Source organism: Gasterosteus aculeatus, chromosome 6 (genome assembly GCF_964276395.1).
Source record: "Gasterosteus aculeatus chromosome 6, fGasAcu3.hap1.1, whole genome shotgun sequence".
NCBI classification, from domain to species: Eukaryota; Metazoa; Chordata; class Actinopteri; order Perciformes; family Gasterosteidae; genus Gasterosteus; species Gasterosteus aculeatus.
In genome coordinates this window covers 13,549,915-13,565,144 of record NC_135693.1, presented here as the reverse complement: position 1 = coordinate 13,565,144, position 15,230 = coordinate 13,549,915, and the positions used below count along the sequence as shown (strand labels likewise).

General features: G+C 43.8%; 2 protein-coding genes and 1 long non-coding RNA gene across 7 annotated transcripts; 2 read left to right on the top strand and 1 right to left on the bottom strand.

Moving 5' to 3' along the window:
* The first annotated feature begins 65 nt into the window (after positions 1 to 65).
* On the top strand, positions 66 to 2,105 carry LOC120820789 (dickkopf-related protein 1). 2 transcript variants are annotated; one of them, XM_040178942.2, is made up of 4 exons: positions 66 to 459; positions 587 to 731; positions 907 to 1,041; positions 1,151 to 2,105. In XM_040178942.2, the coding sequence occupies exons 1-4, from the start codon at positions 244 to 246 to the stop codon at positions 1,414 to 1,416; spliced, it is 762 nt and encodes a 253-aa protein (XP_040034876.2). In that variant the 5' UTR covers positions 66 to 243; the 3' UTR covers positions 1,417 to 2,105. The 2 variants fall into 2 exon arrangements, with proteins under 2 accessions (XP_040034876.2, XP_040034877.2); XM_040178943.2 differs by having other exon boundaries at positions 87 to 459; positions 590 to 731.
* A 3,205-nt stretch (positions 2,106 to 5,310) lies between these two features.
* Positions 5,311 to 12,579, top strand: LOC144382995 (uncharacterized). 4 transcript variants are annotated; one of them, XM_078105023.1, is made up of 4 exons: positions 5,311 to 6,455; positions 6,665 to 6,781; positions 6,872 to 6,923; positions 7,020 to 12,579. In XM_078105023.1, the coding sequence occupies exon 4, from the start codon at positions 7,509 to 7,511 to the stop codon at positions 11,718 to 11,720; it is 4,212 nt and encodes a 1,403-aa protein (XP_077961149.1). In that variant the 5' UTR covers positions 5,311 to 6,455; positions 6,665 to 6,781; positions 6,872 to 6,923; positions 7,020 to 7,508; the 3' UTR covers positions 11,721 to 12,579. The 4 variants fall into 4 exon arrangements, with proteins under 4 accessions (XP_077961149.1, XP_077961146.1, XP_077961147.1 ...); XM_078105020.1 differs by having other exon boundaries at positions 7,017 to 12,579; XM_078105021.1 differs by having other exon boundaries at positions 6,648 to 6,781; positions 7,017 to 12,579.
* Positions 12,580 to 12,657: 78 nt separating this feature from the next.
* LOC144409527 (uncharacterized) lies at positions 12,658 to 14,912 on the bottom strand. The gene is made up of 3 exons (XR_013468023.1): positions 14,736 to 14,912; positions 14,594 to 14,645; positions 12,658 to 14,498 (listed from the first exon to the last, which is right to left on the bottom strand). It is a non-coding gene; the product is annotated as an uncharacterized LOC144409527 (long non-coding RNA).
* Positions 14,913 to 15,230: the final 318 nt, after the last annotated feature.

Here is a 15,230-nt window from a genome sequence, read left to right as displayed (position 1 = left end):
TCCACCCCTCCGCCTTTGTTGTGCACAGCGAGGGGCGGGAGGACAAACAGGTCCGCGCGTATAAAGAGATCATCCCAGCACTCTGAGTCAGGAGGCTCCGAAAGCATCGCGCCGACGACTCTTCTGGAAACGGATTCAAGGGCCCTTTTGGACTTTGTCAGGCAGTCGCTTTTTTTTTACAGCAAAACAAACGGTGTCTTTTTCCTTGTTTTGGCAACAAAGCAGAATTTCAACAGGAGAATCATGCACTTCACGTCGGCGCATCGCTTCTTGGCTGTCTATCTCACTCTGTTTGGATACCTTGGGGACGTTTACGCAGGGGCAGTCCTGGTAAACTCCAATGCCATCAAAAACTTGCCCGGTACTTCGGCCGGCAAAGGCGCCGAAACTGTCAGTCCGACTCCGCGCACCTCGCCCCCCGGTAGCCTGGGTCACAAATTACCCGCGGACACCTTACAGGTAATTTACCCCTCGCGTGCGTAAAAGTCCGTTTTAGCGCGCCATATAAAGTCACGCTTGTGCATGTTCCACACGTAATCATTTAATATTTCAATGGCACGATCCGTTTGTTTCTCCCAAACTTTAGCAGTCAGGTGTTTGCACAGATGATGAAGACTGTGACGGTGATGAATTCTGCAACGACGCCCGCGGCGCCTGTCTGCCCTGCCGTAAGAGCCGGAAGCGTTGCGCACGGGACTCCATGTGTTGCGCAGGAAACCGGTGCAGCAATGGTAAGCCGAGACATCCGAAATATTAAAAGACATTCGTACCAGACAGAGTTGTCGATGATTCTGATACGTTTGGGAAAGTTTGCTTGTATTCATAATGTTTGCCTCGCCAATGATTTCAATTTCGTATCAAATATAGACCCTAACAACATGTATTTATTTTTTAACCTTTCTATAGGCGTTTGCCAGGCAAATGACATCGATGGTACAGATGCATCTATCATAACTGGCGGGAACAAACACAATAAGACCATGGAGCATCACGCCAAGAAACCTCCCACGGCCCACAGCAATCAGCTCCATGCTGCAAAAGGTGAGCATCCCCTTAGGATATAATCACTCTTTATTTCACTCAAAAGAAGCAAAAGCAGTTTTTATTGAAGTGTTTCACGTAACATACTCTCCTCTCCCTTCATCTTCAGGTCAGGAAGGAGACACTTGCCTGAGATCTGCCGACTGCTCTGAGGGTCTGTGCTGCGCCAGACACTTCTGGTCTCGCATCTGTAAGCCCGTGCTGACGGAGGGCCAGGTGTGTACGCGCCACCGCAGGAAAGGCACCCACGGCTTGGAGCTGTTCCAGCGCTGTGACTGTGGCGACGGTCTGGCCTGCCGACCTGAGAAAGGAGAGCAAGACCACAGTGTCAGCAGGACAGCAGCCCGGAACCTACACACCTGTCAGAGACGCTGACACCAAAGTGTGAACACACACACAGAGAGACAGAAATACACACACACACACACACACACACACACACACACACACACACACACACACACACACACACACACACACACACACACACACATTCAGCAATCCCATAGAATCAGTCACAGACACTGACCAACACTTTCAGCCTTCTGCACACTAGAGATGCTGACACACACACACACACTCTCACACACACTCACACACAGACACCCAACACCTAAGAAATTCCTTCCTGCCAAAGTTGCTGACACAAAACAGCAGCCGGAAGGATAGACACGATTGCTGGAAAAGTGATACACCCAGAGGGATGCAACAGTGCAAGACGGACTGATCCGATTCCAAATCAACAAATGAGGAGTCGGAAGTTAGGAAGTGACATTTCAGGAGTCTTGGGAAAAATCGATACAAGTCGCCGGTAATGGCAAAGATGTTTTGTTTCTCTTTTTATGGAACTTCAAGCCTCAGTTATTGCAGTAAATTACTGTATTGTAAATATTATCCTGAAAGTGGCACTTAATTGAGCTATTGAATTCTGTCAACACCAGTATTATAAAGACATGGTGCTGCATGCTTTGTAAATGTGTTATACATATTGTTTTTATAAGAAAATGTTATAAATAGAAAACTTGGAATATATTTGTTTTATTAAAGATCATGTGATAACCACACTCCTTCTTTCTGCCTATTTATTTATTAGCAATTTCTATCTGTGTTACAAAAAACTAAACTTTTTTCTTGGGGAAGACTTTTCCAGTCATTTCCAAATGAAAATAAATACAAAGTCTTCTGCTGCAGTTGGGCTCCATTTAGTCTAAAATATTCAGTTGCTTCAAGTGGGGCATGTTTCTTACAAAACCACAACCACCCCCTGATGAAAAGCAGAGATTTTTGAACAATTACTTTGGTGATCGTAGCCCAGAATTCTTGAATCCGTGGTGGAGGCTGAGTGGATAGTTTAAATGTTTTGCGTCGATTTTCTTCTCAAACTCATTACGCACAGTTGCTGGAATATGTGTATTCACACTCTCACAGAACATACTGTGACTAACTTTGATGAGTCATTTACTGGAGCCCCAACTGGCTCCGTCCTGCTATGGAAACAGACGACGGTCCATCGTATGTCATCAGACAAAGATAAAAAGAAAAACATGACAGGATGCTGCCACATCCAATGATAACTGCAAAGGGGTAATAACAAACTATGTGTGTCCTGGCCAGTGTTTGCCACCTAACCCTTTGGTGCTGCTGGCTACTTTCTAATTATACTATTACTACCTTGCCTTCATGTGCAGCAGAGCAGATAGCTGGCTATCCAAACTAAAGCCTCTAATTACTTCATTTACTCAATCTATACAAGGATTCATGAAACGAGGTCCACCGCAGTTTTTGTGATGAAACGAGAAAAAAGGTTCTCATTCAATTGTGTGGCTCAGCACACCCTGTTCCCCGGCTGTGGTGCAATGACTGTGCTCTAATGTGTAGGCTGGCGGATCACGCCGAATACGAGTGTCTGTGATTAGGCCTGTTTAGATTAGATGATCGCAAGAAAATTACTGTACTTTCGTCTTTATTTTCATGTCAGATCAAAAGGAGAACAAGAAACGGTTGATATCTGACCGAGGCAGATAACGTGTCAGTCTGTTTACCTTCCATAGTCATTCATTTAAAGTTTGTCACAGGTGAGGCAAGGTTGATTCCGACTGTCTTTGAGGATCGGCTTTGAAAAGTAACTAATGTCATGAAGTGATTTAAACATCATTTGAACCAGTTGTACTTGACTTGTGTATTTCCTATTTAAGGTACTTTATACTTCCAACTACATTGCAGAAGAACACCGTACACTTTTAGTGTGATATTTATCCGGCGGCTGCTAGCATCAGTTACATAGCAGACAAATCTCTTTTTAGAGAAGTTATAATGAGCCTATAAAATACAATGCATTGTATAACAGGGAGTTAAACCACCCAACAGCAATAACTGTAATTGCTGTAAATGCAAGTGTAATAAGAACACACCTCTAAAATATATTAAATGCCAGGAGCAAATCTACCTGCGTAATGAGTGTGATGATGTATATTCCTAAAACTATCCCTGAAGCTGAGGACAGGACTTTTACTCAAAGTATTCTAATATTGTGTGGTTTAAAACTCTCACTGGAGTATCTGGATCTGAATTCCTGTTGCAACATAGTTGAAGAGCAATGCAGACATACAGAGACACACTCCATTAAAAAAGTTAGTGTCCATTATTCTGAGTAATTAACAGTAATGGGAGCATTGTCAGCAGTACAATATACCATGCTGGCTTGGCCAAGTCATGTTTGTGGGGGTCCTGGAATCTTTGCACCAACCACAGGCCAACACAGGCCACAGGCATGTGCCCGAACTCCAGTAAGGCCAGGGTGTGTGTCACACACACACACACACACACACACACACACAACCACGGTACATTTAGTGGACTCCAGAGAAACAACAGCAACAACTGCATCCAAGATAACAAACACACACCACTGTGTCCCCACATTCCCCCCTTACTGCAATTACACAAATACAAACAAGTTAACTCATGTGCACTCATGTCCACACATATTTTACACACCTTGATGCTGTAGTGGTCAATCTTGGGGTGTGAGGAGTTTGGAATAACCTTTCCGCCAAGACAACGGCATCGTCACCACAATATAAAAATATACAACAATATTTTGCATTGTCAAGCCTCAAGAATGATCAGCATTTTCGAGCACATGCTTTCTTACTACTGTGCACTTTGGAAAATTCCCCAAAACATAACTACAGCAAACATGTATCTCAGCCACAAGCAGACATGCTACATTTCAAGAAAACACTGATTGACACTGTTAACGCAAACCACGTTGTTAATTCCAGTGGCCTGATATTAACCATGCAAAGTATTAAATGGTAATGGTTAAAAGGCAATACATTCCAAAACTTATGGGGAAATCTCCCCCCGTCCTTGGGAAATAAGAATTATGTCAAAGACTGCTGTATAATTGATTCCGCATTACTGTCCAGCAATACAGATGCTGGTACCTTCAGACAAAGCCTGTACCCAACTCTATCGAGTTGTTGTGCGAAGCCAGGAAAACCAGCTTTCATCTTACACAGAAAGAAGCATCATTTGGGAAATGCCTGAGAAATCCCTATTTCCCTGAAGGTTGAACTATTCATACATTGTGATGCTTGGGAATCATTTTCCACTTAATCAGATAACTGTATGTGGTGCAGGAGGCCCAGCTCGTCTCTCACTGCTCTACCATGGGCTTGATCACCAGGGGAGGCTCATGAATAGCTGGTTTGATCCATCCTGGTGTTCCTCCCATCTGCAGCTGACAACTCCTCTGTGGTCTCATGCAGGTCCCTCTCTGATGATGTCATACCATGTTTGAATCCCTGTCTACCACATGAAGGCAACTAAGCTGCTCAGCTGTAAAGGCCCATGGTTGTTAAGTGTGTTGGGCAAAAACAGAAGAAAACGGCCAAATTATGTTGTAATGTTAAGTAATGAGATACCTGACCGCAATTCCATGTGTTTTGCAATGCTCTGTTGCTCTCTAGACTTCTGCACGTGTTTTTCTCCCTTTGCTTTTGGCTTTTTGGCCAGTCAGTCGTGGCAGGACTTGAGGACCACTTCAGTTCGTCCTCCACCACCTGTATCCTTCAGGTGGATTGCCTCACTCTCTCCAGTTCCTCCACGTGCGAGTAGTATATAGCCTCTACTTTTGCGCGTGCATGTGACCTTTGACCTCAGTCACATGCCAGAGGGCGTGCAAGAGGGAACTTTTGGGGGGTAGGAGGGGTGGGGGGGGGGGTGGGCATGTGACCGCCGCCATTTTGACCGGAAAAATGCGTCATTGAACTTTTGGGGGGTAGGAGGGGTGTGGGGTGGGCATGTGACCGCCGCCATTTTGAAGTCATGCCCCGGAAATGCGTCATTTTACGAATGGATACGTAAACCATTTTTGACGATGATGTGCTTGGTTTTGATTGGAAATTTGCCATATCAGTGGGTGTTTTATGCGATGGGCGTTAGTTTTGACCGGAAACACGGGACTGTAGGAGGGGTTTCATCATATATATAGATGTGTTATTTGGCGCCTCGATCGAACTTTCCTTTTGGAATGGTTCACGCTCCAGGATTCTTAGTGAAACAGCAGAGGCCTATCCCAGTGTGGTCCCAGTGGCGTCTTCTTCTTCTTCTATTCAAAGGTATGAGAGGCCCCGCCACAAACCAGTGAGACATTGGTTCTTCTGTTCAGATTCACCAATATCAGCTTAATGCATGAACTAGGGGGCTATCTTCTTAGCCAATAGAACACAATTTGTAACCTAACAGAGGAAAGCCCTCAGCAAAACATACATCTTAAGGTTTAACGAGGAGCACATATGCCGACTTAGTGTAGCATTATGTGACACAGTACACAAGCCGGGGGCCAACCCCCAAACGTCTTCTTCTGCTTCTCTTCAATTGTATGAGAGGTCCCACCACAAACCAGTGAGACACTGGTGCTTCTGTTCAGATTCAAAAATAACAGCTTAATGCATGAACTAGGGGGCTATCTTCTTCTTAGCCAACAGGACACACATTGTAACCTAACAGAGGAAAAACCCCTCAGCAAAACATACAGTTTTAACGAGGAACAAGCGTGTCGACTTAGGGTCGCATAATGTACGCAGCACCCAAACGGTGCTAAACCCTAAATAGCTTGAGAGCCCCACAGGGATGGAGAAAAACAGAGTCCTTATGTGGTAAACAGTGAGCAGTTTGTTTAGTTTTAAGCAACATATGAACCCTCACCCCCACTGAGACCCTGGCGTGTGAAAAAACAGGGTCCTTAGTTGGTAATGATGTTGCATTCGGGGGGTATGGGTCTCCTATATAGATACAGCCACGGTTCCCTTCTTGAAACCCTGGCAGACTGGTGCATCCTCACATTTAAGACATTTCCAGTGAGAGCCAGATGTACTACAAGGGGGGAGCAATGGACCAGATATGTGGTAAGTACTTATTTCATTGTCAAATATATATATATATATATATATATATATATATACACACACACACACACACACACACACACACATACATTGGTATAAATTAAAAAAATTAAAAATAGAAAGCTTTAAAGATTGTACTATGTCGAGTGATTCATATTTGTTTTTATATATTTATATATATTTTTTTAATAGGTATTTATACCTTTTAGAAATAGATGACAGCGCGCATCCTATACATGGGAGTCTTGAAAAACTGGAAAAGGAGATTGCTGCACTCAGTTGTCTACCAACAACGACTACGTGCCCCAACCAGGGAGCTGGCACAGGTAGGGAAAATGACAGTATGATATAAGCTTTCTATATATTTATTATTTGACGAATCATTCAAATGATTTTATAATTCTATGCTCCCCCAGTGAAAAAAAAAAAAGTACATACGGGTGTCCAGTCTGAGAGACCTTCTACAAGGTATGTGACATCATCCATATATATATATATATATATATATATATATATAGACATTTGTTTTATAACATGTTTTGACCATGTATGCTTGTACAGCAGGGTGCAGATTGACCGGTCTACACCAACAAAGGACACATGGTACTATCCAGAATGTTTGACTGACGAGGAAATGCTGCAGGCGGTCTGTGACTATGAAGAAGAGAGTACTACAATAGGAGCAACATCGGCAGAGTGTGTAACCCCATTTCAACAAAACAGAGCAGGTATACCCACAGAACCCACGGTGGTGATTGTGCACCCGAGGGACACAGCTAACCCCTTATATGTAGAGTTGATAAATGAAATCAGTGAACTGCGGCGTTCCAACACCGCATTAAAAGAGATAGTAACCGATCTATGTAAGAAACAAGAGGAGGCTAGACAAACACAGGACGCCAACGGCTGTTCCATAAAACAATACCTGATAGCTCAGAATGCATCCAGTGAAGCTATCATAGCTCTACTTACAAATAAATTTTATCCAAGGTGATCTACTAGGCATGGTGTCTATAAGGGGTGGTGTCTAAATAAACAATACAGACGTGTAGTATGCCTCCCCCCAGAAAAGTTTTGAAGAGGGGCACGGGTGATATACATCGATCAGGGGATAACCATAATAATAATGATGGTGGGTATAGGGTCCTGTTACAGAATACAGAGAAACAGCTTAAAAGCCTACGTGCACTGGTGGAGAGATCGCGCGTTGATGCTGCTGCTGCTGCTGCTGCTGCTGCTGCATACCCTGCCGAAGCTTTTCATGATGTTGACAGAATTCATTATACGGAACAACATTCATCGTATCTAGATAGCGGCTATGCAGACTTGGTCAGTGTCCTAGACCCAGGGTTTAATACCACAGGCGCAAATAGCCACGTGTTGGATCATGCAGACGGCCCACTTGTGTACACAGACAATGATGCAGGGGCTGGGGGGTGTGTGTTGGCAGAAATATGTGACGACCGGCTGAATCAGATGGGGGCAAATGGAGATGTGGAGCATGAACAGGGTGTTGGGGGGCCTGCTGAGGGTCATGAGGGATGGTCATGGGAGCAGGCCCGAACAGAAGGGGGGCATGATGATACACTAACAGGAGGAGGGGAGATAATGAGGGGGGGTGAGACCTCCTCAGGCATAGAGGGAAGGACAGTCACCATGAGAGAGATGCCTTCATTCAATGCATTTGAGCTTAGACAAGGGGTTGATTTCAGAAACGTGGATCTTACTGACCTCGAGCAAATCCCCTACATGGTCAGAGAAATAGTGGCGGGTGTAATTGATAGAGCTGTAGAGGCCTCTCCGGCTGGTAGTGTGCTGAACGTTTTGTTACGGGGACCTTCATTGGCTAGTGACATACAAGCTGTTCTACGCGTAAACGAGTCGTACAACTCTGACTTGTTTATGGAGCAAATTGCACAAGTGATACAGAGCAATGATGAGACTATAACGGATGATGAATTGGAATTAGTGATCACCGTAGCTAAAAACAGAAACGGTGGGGGTTATCTAAAATTAGCAAATGTCCCATATGATGTGATATTATCAAAGAAGGGTCGGTTTCTGCACACCCCTGACAATACTGATAATAACCTGTGCTTTTCGCTCTGTTTAGCACATTTTAATCATCCAGACATGTCCCTGCAAGATAAAGTGAGATTTGCAACTCAACTACATAGATCGTTGGGTTTTGGACCAATGCACAAGGTCTCATTCTCCGATGTAGATGCTTTCGAAAGACATCTGGGTGTGAAAATCATAATCTTCCACCATGCAGCAGCAGGTCGTAAACGACTTCAGTGTTTCCAAACCCACGATGCGCCTCATCCCCGGACAGTCTGGTTATATCTACACAATGACCATTATCACCTGATTGAAAACCAGCAAGGCTTTTTTGGGGCAAAACAAGTATGTCAGTATTGCTACCAAGCCTATGAACATCGATTATACCACAGCTGTGAACAGCTGTGTAATGTGTGTTTTACATTAGAGTGTCGTACACAGCTGGGTAAAACACAGAAATGCGGTGATTGTAAACGCATATGTAAGTCGAAATATTGTTTTGATCAGCACAAGCGGCCAGAAAGCGTCCATGCCCTCATCCCCTGTGATGCTATGAAATACTGTGAGGCATGTGGAAAAACATACAAAGCAGGACAAAAAGCGCACAAATGCGCGCCAAAAGTCTGCGTCCACTGTGGTGAGCAACAGTTGGAGAGCAATGATAAACATGAGTGTTTTATTCAGCCTCTTGAAAAGAAAGAGCCGCAAACAACCTACATATTATTTGACTTTGAGACAAGGTTTCATAACGGAAAACACGAGGCAAATTATGTATGTGCTATGGATTTAGAGGGAAAAAAGTTTTGTTTCAGTACTTTGAATTGTGTGGACACCTTTGTGAAGTATTACAGAAGACCTAGATACAAAGGCTACACGTTTATCGCCCACAACGCATCCGGCTTTGACAACTATATTCTGTTGGAATATTTTGTCAAACAAAAGATCACTCCGCAAGTCACCATGAGAGGGAGTCGGGTGATACTGATGTATGACAGGTCATACCGGCAGAGATGGATTGACTCATTCAGTTTCCTTCCCATGCGATTGTCAAAAACCCCCGCTGCCCTAGGGTTCAGTGATGTCGAGAAAGGCTATTTTCCCCACAAGTTCAACACCCGGGAGCATGAGTATTATGTCGGTAAATATCCTGATCCGTCCTACTACGGCTTTGACGATATGAGTGATAGCGATAAAGCGAGATTCATGGAATGGTATAATACCGTTTCAGGAGGAACATTTGACTTCCAAAAAGAAATCGGACGCTACTGTGTTAACGATGTAGAAGTGTTGCGAAAAGCCTGCAGCATCTATCGTGAGACATTCATAGAGTGCACGGAACTTGACCCCTTCTCATTTACCACCCTAGCATCCAGCTGCATGGGGGTGTTCAAAACCCTGTTTCTCCCAAAGGACACAGTTGCTCTAACGTTTGAGGGGGCATACACTGCTCAGAATAAGACGTATTCTGATGTATCGATGCAATGGCTTGAATATGTGGCCCTCACAGAGAATATTGAGATTAAACATGCTCTCAATCACGGTGAACAGCTTTTTGAGCCGTTCTATGTGGATGGCTATAACTCTGTAACAAACACTTGCTATGAATTTGCGGGATGTTTTTTCCACGGATGTGTCAAATGCCACGTCCAGAGCGACATGAACCCTGTTACAAAAATCACCTACGGTAGACAATACAGGGTGTTCATGGACAAAATATATTCTCTACAAAAACAACACGGGCTGCGAGTTGTAGTGATGTGGGAGTGTGAGTGGTCGTCGTTAAAACGGACGAGCGGGGCTGTACAGGCTTTTATGGTTACTTACAAAAAGCGTGAGCGTCTAGAGCCTAGAAAGGCCCTCTTTGGGGGACGTACAAACGCTATGAAGCTGTACCACAAGATCGGTGCTGATGAAAAAATCAGGTACTACGACTTCACCAGTCTTTATCCGACGGTTCAGGCTAAAAAGCAGTATCCAGTTGGACATCCTCAGGTTATCCTGAAGGATTTTGAGTCTATTGACAAGTATTTTGGACTCATAAAGTGCACAGTGCTACCGCCCAGAGGGCTGTTTCACCCGGTCCTACCATACAGATGTCATGACAAACTCATGTTCCCATTGTGTGGCAAATGTGCTGAGGATTTGAATCAGAGTGGCGAGTGCACTCACGGAGACAGAGACAGACTGCTGGCGGGGGTCTGGGTGTCAATTGAACTGCAGAAGGCTGTGGAAAAGGGATACAGGCTTGTGTCCATTGATGAAGTTTGGCATTTCCCCAACAAAACAGACACATTGTTCAGCGGGTATGTGAAGACATTCATGAAGTGTAAACAGGAAGCGTCAGGCTACCCGGGCCATGTTAAAACCCCCGACGACAAGGAGAAATATGTCAAAGACTATTTTGAAAAGGAAGGCATTCAATTAAACCCTGACAAAATCAGGGTCAACAAAGCCATGAGAAGCTGCAACAAACTCCTCCTAAACTCTTTGTGGGGCCGTTTTAGTATGCGCAATAATATGCCTGCATGCGAGCTGATCACAGATCCGGCTCGGTTCACACAATTGATGTTTAGTGACCACTTTGATGTGCGACAATTCTGTTTTATCTCAGATGACGTGGCTTTGGTACAGTGGCGACATGCAGACGCCCGCGGTTCCCGTATAAAAGACGTAAACGTCTTTATAGGAGCCCTGACAACTGCCCATGCCAGATTGATGCTCTACGACTTGTTAGACAAACTGCAGGAGAGGGTCTTGTACTGTGACACAGACAGCATTGTCTTTACATCGAGAGGGAGCGACTGGGTGCCGCCCCTGGGGGCATATCTTGGTGACCTGACTGATGAGTTAAACAGCGGAGACATATGCGGACTGCCTAGTGAAGACTACATCACAGAGTTTGTATCAGGAGGACCCAAATGCTATGCCTATAACACGATACAGGGTAAAACAGCTGTCAAATGTAAAGGCGTCACATTAAACGCTAGAAACGCCTCCGTCGTCACCCCCCAGTCACTGATTGGCCTCGTACAGGCTTATGTAACCAATCACAACACACACACTTTGACCACAGTGTCTGAAACTATCAGGCGTGATAAAAAGAAGTTCCATCTTAAAAACGAGACAGTTTTTAAGCAAGTCAGAGTGGTGTACAATAAGCGGAGGGTGTTGTCTGACTATACGACCCTTCCTTATGGATACTAACAGCGATCAAGGATTTGATGCACGACTACAACACCCCTTTAGTTTGGTAGTGAGTGGGCCTTCAAACTGTGGAAAGACTTTTTTTGTCAAGGATATTATTGCAAATGCTGAGAGGGTTATTTCACATCGTATTGACAATGTCGTCTACATTTATTCATGCTGGCAGCCTTTATATGATCAACTGCTTAAAACAAGAGACATTAACTTTGTAGAGGGCTTACCAGAGTCTCTGTGCGATGATGTTTTACTACCTCCTGCCAAAAACAATCTACTCATTATAGACGATTTAATGAATGATGCCGGGAATAATATAGAAGTTCAAAATGTTTTTACCAAATATGTACATCATAGAAATCTCAGCTGTATATATTTAGTACAAAATTTATTTATTCAGGGTAAATCTAGTCGCACTATTAGTTTAAACACCAACTATCTCATTCTGTTTAAAAACCCTAGGGATAAATATCAAATCACACTACTGGCCAGACAGATGTTTCCGGGTAATACTAAATATTTTTTAGAGGCCTTTAATGATGCGACCCAACAATCATATGGCTATCTTCTCATAGATTATAAAGCGTTGACCCCCGAACATTTAAGACTCAGAACGGCTTTGCTATCGGACCAACAGGTTGTGTATATCCCCAAAAAAACAAACAGGCGTTAATAACGCTAAAATGTCATCACGCATGCAGAGGAATTTGTCATTGTTGGAGTTGATATATAAATCTACGCCGCGTGTGCGACGTGTCATTGTTAATAACGCCAGCACGGATTTTATCGACTCTCTGTGTGAGATCGCACTCAATGTATTGAGAGGTAACATTCCTTTGACCGACAAACAATTCGCCCTCTTAAAGAAGAAGAAGAAGATTATCCGGCTGGTGGCGGATAAAAAAGTTAAACGGACCAAGAAGAAAAAGACCTCCATACTTGTTTTGCCCCAAAAAAGCCTTGCTGGTTTTCAATCAGGTGATAATGGTCATTGTGTAGATATAACCAGACTGTCCGGGGATGAGGCGCATCGTGGGTTTGGAAACACTGAAGTCGTTTACGACCTGCTGCTGCATGGTGGAAGATTATGATTTTCACACCCAGATGTCTTTCGAAAGCATCTACATCGGAGAATGAGACCTTGTGCATTGGTCCAAAACCCAACGATCTATGTAGTTGAGTTGCAAATCTCACTTTATCTTGCAGGGACATGTCTGGATGATTAAAATGTGCTAAACAGAGCGAAAAGCACAGGTTATTATCAGTATTGTCAGGGGTGTGCAGAAACCGACCCTTCTTTGATAATATCACATCATATGGGACATTTGCTAATTTTAGATAACCCCCACCGTTTCTGTTTTTAGCTACGGTGATCACTAATTCCAATTCATCATCCGTTATAGTCTCATCATTGCTCTGTATCACTTGTGCAATTTGCTCCATAAACAAGTCAGAGTTGTACGACTCGTTTACGCGTAGAACAGCTTGTATGTCACTAGCCAATGAAGGTCCCCGTAACAAAACGTTCAGCACACTACCAGCCGGAGAGGCCTCTACAGCTCTATCAATTACACCCGCCACTATTTCTCTGACCATGTAGGGGATTTGCTCGAGGTCAGTAAGATCCACGTTTCTGAAATCAACCCCTTGTCTAAGCTCAAATGCATTGAATGAAGGCATCTCTCTCATGGTGACTGTCCTTCCCTCTATGCCTGAGGAGGTCTCACCCCCCCTCATTATCTCCCCTCCTCCTGTTAGTGTATCATCATGCCCCCCTTCTGTTCGGGCCTGCTCCCATGACCATCCCTCATGACCCTCAGCAGGCCCCCCAACACCCTGTTCATGCTCCACATCTCCATTTGCCCCCATCTGATTCAGCCGGTCGTCACATATTTCTGCCAACACACACCCCCCAGCCCCTGCATCATTGTCTGTGTACACAAGTGGGCCGTCTGCATGATCCAACACGTGGCTATTTGCGCCTGTGGTATTAAACCCTGGGTCTAGGACACTGACCAAGTCTGCATAGCCGCTATCTAGATACGATGAATGTTGTTCCGTATAATGAATTCTGTCAACATCATGAAAAGCTTCGGCAGGGTATGCAGCAGCAGCAGCAGCAGCAGCAGCAGCATCAACGCGCGATCTCTCCACCAGTGCACGTAGGCTTTTAAGCTGTTTCTCTGTATTCTGTAACAGGACCCTATACCCACCATCATTATTATTATGGTTATCCCCTGATCGATGTATATCACCCGTGCCCCTCTTCAAAACTTTTCTGGGGGGAGGCATACTACACGTCTGTATTGTTTATTTAGACACCACCCCTTATAGACACCATGCCTAGTAGATCACCTTGGATAAAATTTATTTGTAAGTAGAGCTATGATAGCTTCACTGGATGCATTCTGAGCTATCAGGTATTGTTTTATGGAACAGCCGTTGGCGTCCTGTGTTTGTCTAGCCTCCTCTTGTTTCTTACATAGATCGGTTACTATCTCTTTTAATGCGGTGTTGGAACGCCGCAGTTCACTGATTTCATTTATCAACTCTACATATAAGGGGTTAGCTGTGTCCCTCGGGTGCACAATCACCACCGTGGGTTCTGTGGGTATACCTGCTCTGTTTTGTTGAAATGGGGTTACACACTCTGCCGATGTTGCTCCTATTGTAGTACTCTCTTCTTCATAGTCACAGACCGCCTGCAGCATTTCCTCGTCAGTCAAACATTCTGGATAGTACCATGTGTCCTTTGTTGGTGTAGACCGGTCAATCTGCACCCTGCTGTACAAGCATACATGGTCAAAACATGTTATAAAACAAATGTCTATATATATATATATATATATATATATATATATATGGATGATGTCACATACCTTGTAGAAGGTCTCTCAGACTGGACACCCGTATGTACTTTTTTTTTTTTCACTGGGGGAGCATAGAATTATAAAATCATTTGAATGATTCGTCAAATAATAAATATATAGAAAGCTTATATCATACTGTCATTTTCCCTACCTGTGCCAGCTCCCTGGTTGGGGCACGTAGTCGTTGTTGGTAGACAACTGAGTGCAGCAATCTCCTTTTCCAGTTTTTCAAGACTCCCATGTATAGGATGCGCGCTGTCATCTATTTCTAAAAGGTATAAATACCTATTAAAAAAATATATATAAATATATAAAAACAAATATGAATCACTCGACATAGTACAATCTTTAAAGCTTTTTATTTTTATTTTTTAATTTATACCAATGTATGTGTGTATATATATATATATATATATATGGAAATGGCTTAAATGTGAGGATGCACCAGTCTGCCAGGGTGTCAAGAAGTGAACCGTGGCTGTATCTATATAGTAAGGATCCTGTTTTTCACACACCAGGGTCTCAGTGGGGGTGGGGGTTCATATGTTGATTAAAACTAAACAAACTGCTCACTGTTTACCACATAAGGACTCTGTTTTTCTCCATCTCTGTGGGGCTCTCAAGCTATTTAGGGTTTAGCACCGTT